General features: G+C 44.6%; 1 protein-coding gene across 2 annotated transcripts; it reads right to left on the bottom strand.

Annotated features, from left to right (window-relative positions):
* On the bottom strand, positions 1 to 7907 carry LOC139657349 (circadian-associated transcriptional repressor). 2 transcript variants are annotated; one of them, XM_071535148.1, is made up of 6 exons: positions 7815 to 7907; positions 5124 to 5568; positions 4668 to 4743; positions 3829 to 3907; positions 2100 to 2226; positions 1 to 1623 (listed from the first exon to the last, which is right to left on the bottom strand). In XM_071535148.1, exons 2-6 carry the CDS (start codon positions 5526 to 5528, stop codon positions 1222 to 1224), a joined length of 1089 nt encoding a protein of 362 aa, XP_071391249.1. In that variant the 5' UTR covers positions 5529 to 5568; positions 7815 to 7907; the 3' UTR covers positions 1 to 1221. The 2 variants fall into 2 exon arrangements, with proteins under 2 accessions (XP_071391249.1, XP_071391250.1); XM_071535149.1 differs by having other exon boundaries at positions 7820 to 7906.
* Positions 7908 to 8904: the final 997 nt, after the last annotated feature.

Genomic DNA, 8904 nt, shown 5'->3' with positions numbered 1-8904 from the left:
GTCAAACAAATATAACCACATTTATTTTGAAAGTATAAAATTTCACACTATAAAGGCCACTTTTCAGGGTAAATCAACCTTTTTGAAACATTTACACAGAGAAATACCTTGTCCCTCTCTGCTGGTCTAACATACTGTCCAGTTCTGTGGCAAAATAAAAGAGTTGTTCTACTTGACCACAGAAAGTAGTTGGCAAGATTTTAATAATTTACTTGATACAGGAAATGGCAGGAGATTGAGAATTCCTGATTTATACATCCGACAGAGGATCAGGTATTCTGAACGGTTCTCTCTCTTTATTAAACCAGCGTACAGGCACAGCTTGACGTTACAGGCACTGTTTGCCTTCTACTGGGAGACTCAAAAGAAATCTGCAGTTGACATTCTTTACAATGGCACCAGTCAGGCCACAAGAGCATCCCCACGGAGAGAGCATCCTCTGTTTGTACAAGCAGAACAACTCGTACACTCGACCTCGCCATCAGAGGCCGTTTGGCTCACTGTAGATCTTGAGTGTAGCGTTCACATTCCTGCCCACTAACCTTGACGTGGTGCCCGCTGAGGTAGAACAGTTGTACCAAAAGACTTATTTATAAAGTATACAAATGAGTAACAGTCACATCAATAAACTTAAGAGTGGAGTCATGAGGAGAAAAAAAAACACATCACATTCCACCCACATTTTTCAGTACAACTATATGTAGACCACTGACATGTCTGGATATCTGAAATGTTCCCTCCCAGCACAATTTACTCTTCCAATCCTTTCCCTTTCAGGCAAAATGGCTGTTTCACAGATATTCAAGCTATATTATTGCATCTACAAGCCAGGGGGAACCTTTCAGCTGTGAAATCACTGGAAATCGCTCTGTGGATCTCAGCATGTGAATTTTGTCCTTCCCAACTCACACAATTCAATTCAAGAGTGCAAACGAAAAAAAAAAAAAAAGATAAGTCAACAAAAGGGAACTAAAGCAGATACTCTTGTCATGTCAGAGAGGGCACATTCTCGCACAGAGAGTACATGTTCACCGACACTCCTTCCACGTTAAAAAAGGAATCTGTGGCGTCCCTTATGAAGGCTCCCGTCTCTCCTGAAGGCTGGAATGGACTAAGTGAGCTGACTGGCTCCTGGCAGGGTGGGCAAGGCTGGGCTGGGCTGGGCTGGGCTGGGCTGAGCTGCGTAGGGGGTGTAGCTGGACAGCCAGCCCTCTGTCTTGACTAGGACCAGCTGCTGCCCATCATACCCCCTGTCCCCTTGCGGGTGATGATGCTTTCTGTAGACTTGAGGAGCCTCTCTAGACAGGGCGCGTTGATTTTGCCCAGCGGAGGGCCTCTGGGTAAGGAGTCTATCTTAGCGTGGCTGTCCGTGCTGGAGGACACGGCGTTGTCCTGCGTTAGCTCTCTGTCTCTGGGGGGCAGCAGGTGCCTGGGGCCAGCCTGGGCCTGCTCTGCTGTTGGGGAGCAGATGGGCGAAGTGTGGAGCCACTTCAGGTTACTGGCGGAGTAGGCTCCAGGGGGAGTGAGGTCAGTGACCCTCAGGGCTTTAACACCCACTGGAGGAGCACTGATGTTGACGGGACTCACTGCTGCACTGGCCAGAGCCGTGGTCACTGGAGATAGCTGTGGAGAAACAGAAACCATAGTTTAGAGTTACACCTGTGTCATAACCCTATCTGTTGCATTCACTGACACTACAACCAATTATGAGGAGCAAAATAGCTCTATTTTGTTGATCAAAAAAAAAAAAAGGTACATGAAATTCCTCTCTATGTGAGGGTGTGTCAGGATTAGCCAGAGTAAATCCTCACTAACTAAATGCAGAGGAATGTTCCACAGTCTTCTGACCTTTCTTATCCCCTTAGGGACTCTCCTCCAAAATTACCTTTTCTCCTCCGTCATTGTTCTTAGTGAACCTGAGACTGCTCTAATACCTCACAACTGTAAAAATAGATTTTAATCCTCTCTCCCCTGTACCAGAGCTGTGATTAAATAATAATAGATATTTCAGTCCCTCTTTCACTGCCTTGTGTTCTTGACAGCAGGCCCGCCTCACCCAGGAGCTCTTGCACAACAATTCAGCTCTTGTACAATTTTACCTTGAGTTTCTTGGTAGGAGCAGCTTCCTCTGTCTGGGTGACAGTGAGTTGGTCTTGGGGATTTACATTGGGGAACCAGCTCTTTAGCATCTCCTCCATTTTTAGAATGATATTGACATACTTCTCCCTGGAAGACATTGAAGGAGAGAACATTTATTAGTGCTCAGTGCCATCAGTGCATGAATCAGCATAATCAAGCAAACATCTTGTCAACTTTCTCTCTGCAATCTTATCTCTGCCTCAAGCACCACACAGGAAATGTGTAATCTTGAATAGACAGAGAGCACTCAGCACTCAGCAGAATCCATATTCCATGTGTAGGGAATATTGTCTTAAGTATATTTCACACATGTTTTGCGCTCACACGTGGCCTGATGTATAATAGTTCTCCTCGCCTCTAAAAATAAACGCCTAAGCCACAGCGGTCTCCAACAGCGTCATAGCAAAAATAAACTCCTCGTGGTGACGCAGCTCTCATTCGAGGTGGGCAGAGAACAGTGCCCATTAACTCCCACCCGTCAAAACCAGATGGTTGGTAGGGATTAGCCCATGTCATATGATCAGGACCTTCCTGCGATACTCCATTCAGAGCATGTTAAATTCATGTGATAGATTATCCGCAACAGTGACTGCTAAAGAAGTCACTTTGATCCTATCTACCATTGTGTTGCTGCAGGGGGCTGCCAGCTGGCAACAGAGACCAGGCACAGGGAACGAGGGAGGGAGGGGTTAGTCCACCTTCCAGTCTCTGCCCCGGCTGTCTGCGGGGCGGCTGCCACACCCACTCTTTGTCTCACACATGAAGGGAGCAGCTGGTAAGTGAGGACTCCAATTAGTCTGTGCCAAATTATAGCACTTCACCGTATATATATCCGTATACCTTGATACGAACTCTCACAGTGACTGGCTGCCCTATCAGCACACTGCAGGCCCTGCTTTTCTCCCCCACAAGTATCAGTAGTGGTACTTTTAATGCAGAGCTAGAGGGTAGAGGTAAACCGCTATCAGTAGTGATGCCAGCAAATGGTCAATACTGAGATATAAAAGTAAGATGCTGGAGAGGGAGGAAATGGGAATCATTTGCTACTTTGTGACTTGAATATAGCATCAAAACATTATTGAAAAGCATCATCTCAGCTGGACCTTCCTCTTAAAAGGGGTGATATGACAGCCCATTATACCGTCTGACCAATGGAGAGCTAATCAAGCAGACACAAGTGCACTGTTCCCAGACTGGAGCTTGATACATTTTTAACAAGATGTCCTGCAATAGCGGGACTTAGCGAACTCTGCAGTAAATTTATCCTGAGTGCGTGGGGGTAGCAGCTCCTCACTGGGCAACATGCTGTGAGCCATGTGTCCCAGACATGTCTGAGGCCACTTAGACTCTCAGCTAGCTCGCACAATGTCTAGCACTTGTAATTGCACCTGCTACTTAAAATGACGCTGATTCTGATTGGACTTTGAAAAGGAACAGAGAGAGAGAGAGAGAGAGAGAGAGAGAGAGAGGACAGAGCTATATGAGCGCATTTTGAAGAAAAAGAGATTTTCTATTTTAGCAAGATATTTGAAAGATGCTCAGGCTGGACCAAGCACACAGGCATACAGTATGTCTCACTATATTGAGCCCATCTGTATCTACACAAATGTACATAACTGGTATAGAATGAATATTATAGGATGACTATATTGCAACCTGTAACCTGTGATATGTGGGCAAGACACTTACCCCATGCAGGGGTTCTGCAGCACACCCATGATCCTCTGAATCCTGTCCATGGCCACACTCTCCTGGAAACTGCTGAGTCCTGGGAAAGGAAAAAGGGAGTTCTACCATGAGCCACATGAACTGTGTTGACAGCAGGGCTGAATCTGTGAAGCAGATGGGTTGTGTGAAATGTGTATGAGAGGGAGTAGACTCCCTGCCTCTTTGGCCAGGAAGTGTCGGGTCGCACAAGGTTTGGGTTTGACCGGGATCCCAAACTAAGCACTTTCAGAGCCTGCCTGAACATGGTGCTCGCTTACAGAAGCCTTATTAAGAGGCCCTTGTAATGCATACTGTGTTAGTCGACTTAGGTAGAGCCTTACACTGTGTGCATTCTGGTATGTTCTCACCCATCTCTGCCAGGCACCCAATTTACAGGAAAATTGCCCATAGGTATAAAAATAATTCAGAAGTGTATTTTTCCCTGTTTAATATGTTGGCTGATCTGAAGCTCAAAGGCCATTTAGAAAGTGTGACTCGCGCTGCTCTATACACACCTTTACTATGCACAAAATGGGCTCCATTATAAAAAGGTAGAGACACTACACAAAGGAAATACTTGTGGTTACTTGATACTCCTAAACCAAACAATAGTGTACATGTTTCAGACATCTCTCTCTCAAATCTCAGGGACACTTATTCCTCAAAGAGTGGCACGCTGTCTATCCAGTCTATTGTTTTCTTCTGAGCCACATGAGAGAGGAGAGGAAAAAGAAAGAGAAAGAGACAGACTACAGTACAGAACCTATTGAAAAGATTTACAAGGCGCAAAGAGGCGAAAAGATATGAAATGGCTGACTTACGTTGTCTGTATCTCCCTGAACGAAGCCCATTCAAGATTGAAGACAGTGGATGAATGTAGCATTGTAACTCCATACACTGAAAAAGAAAGTTGATTTATTGTAGGTAATATCTGTCAAAACTTGTTCAAAAGCCTTTCACTGTTCATAGCAATAAACTGATACCAAACTGGCCTCCACAAACTGCCTTTCAGTGTCACATAAAAGTTGCTCAGCATGATTTAAATGACCACTTAAGTTCTTTTGTTTTATTGTGATTGTATTATGGGGGAATAACTCAGCAATTCTTGCGAAAAGTATGACTAATGCTAGTCTTACAGTACAGGGGAGGGTCGTTTTTACTGGAAATGTCATGCATGAAGCACACTAGAACCAACAGGGAACTTGATCTAGGTGATAGGGCACGCTCTAGTTTTGCTGACACTGTCAACCTCAAACATGAGTCACAGAGGTCCTCACCTTACGGGTGAAAATCCGGTCTTTCTCTGATTCGTTGGAAATGAGCTGCCGTTCCTTGCGCTCCTCCACTGTGGAGCTGTGAGGCCTCTTCAGTGCTTGCTGAGTGTTTTTATCATTGGGTTTTTCTCCTCGTGTTTGACACAGTCCAAAGGCGTTCCTGTCCCATGTGTCTGTGCAGCTGGAGGGAGACCCCCGGCTGGAGGCCTCGCTGACCTCGCTCCAGTTACTGTCACCCTCCTTCACCTCGCTGCTTCTGCAGCAGCTGCTCTCGGACGGGACCAGGTGTGACGGAGGAGCTTCTGTCTGGCTGCGCTTTCCGGCACAGTCAGGTTCCCGCTCGCTCTCATCGTCCTCGTTGTCACTAGCCAGCCAGTCAATGGAGTTGTCCGAATCTGTAGCAGACATCCTTGGCTGCAGGCTCTAACCAGCACTGACCATCACTGACCTGACAGAGAGAAAGCCATGGTTAGTATATTACAACAACACAAAAGAAATGAACACGGTAGGTTACTTTGAACAAGAGCATCAGATAAATGCAGCTCTAAAAACCCTGCACCTCTAGTGCATCATGCAAAGGAAGATGAACAGCAAAGCAGAGTCAGTTGAGTATGCTGAGCAGATGGTGGCAGTGAAACCCAATTGCTGGGACCACACTGACCTGTGTGCTTTGCAGCCGCAACACCTGAGCCAGTAAACACAGACTGGCCGCCATCAAAAGCAAATACCAAACACCTTCACACCCCCAACAAGCCTGTGTCGCCCTGAGCGAGACGCTCCACAGTTCTTCCCGTCAGGAATTCAAATCCTTGGCTCTTTGAATTATTCTCATCTACAATCTCCACACAACAACAACAGTACACGTTACCAAATTCCTATTTTATCTGGAACAAATCTATTTATTTTGGTGTTATTCAAAATCAGCAGCACGGATGTTTTCCCCACCCAGCTTATATCAGGTGGCCTGCCGGCTGCTGCTGCCACACACATTCATAAACATTGTTAGCTTGTTTATTCAAAGAAGCAGGGGGTCTGCCACCATGACTACCAATGGCTCAGACTAGAGACCTCGAATCAACACAAATAACAATTATGAAAAAATATTTTTTTTTACTAAATGGACGATGGCACTGGCGGCTCACAACGTGAAACAATGCCCAGTGAATAAAGCCTCATCCGGCCATAGACTCTTCATGGCCTCCAGGAGAGAGTTACAAAATGCTTGTAGGCTCTTTTTTATCTCTCCTACTTGTATCCTCAATGATTACTAGGTGGCTCCCTGAATAAATAAATAAAGCGAGAATGGCATTTTCAGCACAGGGAGTATTTTTGTTATTTGAGTTTAAATTGCCTGGCATGTCTCTTGCTTCCTGTGAAATGTGACAGAAGGAGAGTTAACTGTTCCCTGGTTCTTGGTCTCAGGATCACCATCAGCTTTCGATCTTACTGTTAAAAAGAGAAAAAGAGATCCGAGCCTTTAGCTAAGATTTTACTGGTTTTAGAGCCTCTAACTTAACAAGAAAACTATCTGGATGTTCCTAATTACAGCCTATAATATGGCTCGACCACAGCTAATCCGCTTTACTGAAAACAAAAGACCTACAAAGAACATGTAGGTGTGTGAACAGGTTACCACACAAGTGGGCAAAAAGGTAATATAAGGTAATGCTCCATGTATGCCTACTTATTTTGTATGTACAAAGTATTCTTTTCAAACTCTTGTGGAATATTACTTTTTAATTAGGCATAGATAGGCAATGTGCTCTTCTGTATGGAAACTTCCTACAAAACACCCACACACACCTACACAATACTACAGAGAACCAAACACTAGAAATTCCTCACACAACTACAAATGGCATCTGTAACTTAATTGTTCCATTTTGTACAACCACATGCCTCATGGGGGGATTTTATACAGCAGTGTCATTTCATTTTACCATTAAACCTCACTTGGGCCTTCACAAACACCGCATGCATTCTTTCTTACATTCCTTCTCCTGATGGAAAATTCAAATTACTGCTGTACAGGCCCAGTTCAAGTGATAACAACCTCTGGTCAGAGATCTGTTTTTACACATTTGCCATTCCCTTTCTTCTCTAAACAGCCTGTATGATATGATATATATGAACTACCTGTGTAGGTGGGGCACATGAATAGCCCACAGATGTCCACCACAACAGTAGCCTATTCATTCCCATTTAAAAATGCTGCTGAACAGAAATATTCTGAACATCTGCCTTCATGGCGAGCTCCAATGTCCTTAACTTCATTCAATAACATCCACAGAAAAGAAAAAAGAAAAGAAATGGCAAAGATAGATCTACCCGACAAATCCACTTAAAAGCAGTTGGGCAACAGACACAATAGACTCTTCCTTATCAGTCGTAGTAAATTTAACAGCACAGGCTACATTGTTGGATTATATAAAAGCAGAAGCACCGATAGGATTATTTGTCACGGTACAGGCCTACACTGTTTTGTCTTATTATCAATAAAACGCCTCCACATGACAGATAACTGCTTATTTTGGTCAAACACAGGCTATCCTCATAACGGTGCCACATTCCTCTAGATGATTTCTTATTGTTAAAATAAAAGCATCTGAATAATTTATTTCTCCACACAATATGAGTGCGGCTCAGTGAGTCCCGTCCCATTATTTGAAGGATCTGCTATAGTGAGGTACCGACCTTACCGGGATGGAGTGAATCGCACTCTTCTTTGTTCAGCGGTAAATCCAGACTCCGGGCGGACAGCAGCTGATGTGCTGAACGGTGTGTGAGTGAAGCAGCACTGCGATTCAGCGGCCCGTGTTGCTTCTCCCAAGGCAACGTGTCTGGGGGGGCGGGGTTAAAGACGCCGGGCTCTCCCATTTGCTCTTCAAACCCCCCCTCTCTGACAAATAGAGTTTGCTTTTCAAGGCAGCCTCGGACCGATAGGCGAGACCGGCTTACATATTCAAATGAAATGGAAATGACACAAACACGTGGACACGCGGATCAGTTTCATTTCAGCAGCTGGGCGAAAAGTCAATCCGGGGCTAGTTTTGGTCATTGTAGAGGCATTCTTCCTCATTATATCATCTGGATGATGCTTCACTTGTGGCATGCCAGTAAGCAGCCCAGCTCACTAAAGGCATAGTCAGCATTTTCAATTAGTATTTAATAATATTGTTATACTTTATTACTCCCTGTGGAGAAAGTCTGGAGCTGGTAGGTTCAGCGTGTTGCTCAAGGACACTTCAGCAGGGCAGATGTTTGTGGACACAGGGGTTCTGGTACAGGCCAAGGATGGTTTAACCACTAGGCCACCCTGCCACCTTGCCAGTATCATTGCAACAATTTAAACAAGATAGCCTGTTGACTTTGTTTGATTAGCTGCCTAATGTTTTCCTAAGTAAACTGTCTTAATCTTACTTCCCACTTCACAATATAGTTCTTTACTTATGTTGTTATGCCTTTTCCCTTCAGTATCTAGACTGCATAGATCTAATGCTAATCTAAAATTCTTTGTTATTGTTTCATATCATCCACCTTTAAAAAGTCTAAGCCAAGACATCAAACCCTAAGATTAATTTGACATGCAAGACCTGAACCACCTTCTGACAAAGTCTGTCAGTGAAGACAATTCACATGCACCGTGTTAAATGTTCGTATTGATTGTTATTGATTATTTTTTGTTCTTTTTCTGTGGACACAGTGACGGTAAAGGCATGACTCACAGCGCCTGTGTTTGGCTGCCTGAGAGGCTGAGTGCAGCACGCTCTGGTGGGAAGCCAGA

Source organism: Centroberyx affinis, unplaced genomic scaffold, assembly GCF_046629955.1.
Source record: "Centroberyx affinis isolate AG114_WGS23_722 - 3 ecotype Tasmania unplaced genomic scaffold, CSIRO-AGI_Caff_v1 ptg002672l_1, whole genome shotgun sequence".
Lineage (NCBI taxonomy): Eukaryota > Metazoa > Chordata > Actinopteri > Beryciformes > Berycidae > Centroberyx > Centroberyx affinis.
The sequence above is the reverse complement of the archived record's forward strand: the minus strand, read 5'-3'. Positions and strand labels throughout refer to the sequence as shown.

Bases quoted from the DNA above. Each gene is read 5' to 3' on its own strand.
- LOC139657349 (XM_071535148.1), bottom strand. From the start codon at position 5,528: ATGTCTGCTACAGATTCGGACAACTCCATTGACTGGCTGGCTAGTGAC. The intron at 3,908-4,667 runs GTAAGTCAGCCA...TTCCTTTCCCAG, and splicing joins TTCAGGGAGATACAGACAAC to GACTCAGCAGTTTCCAGGAG. The intron at 1,624-2,099 runs GTAAAATTGTAC...GTTTCTCCACAG, and splicing joins CTCCTACCAAGAAACTCAAG to CTATCTCCAGTGACCACGGC.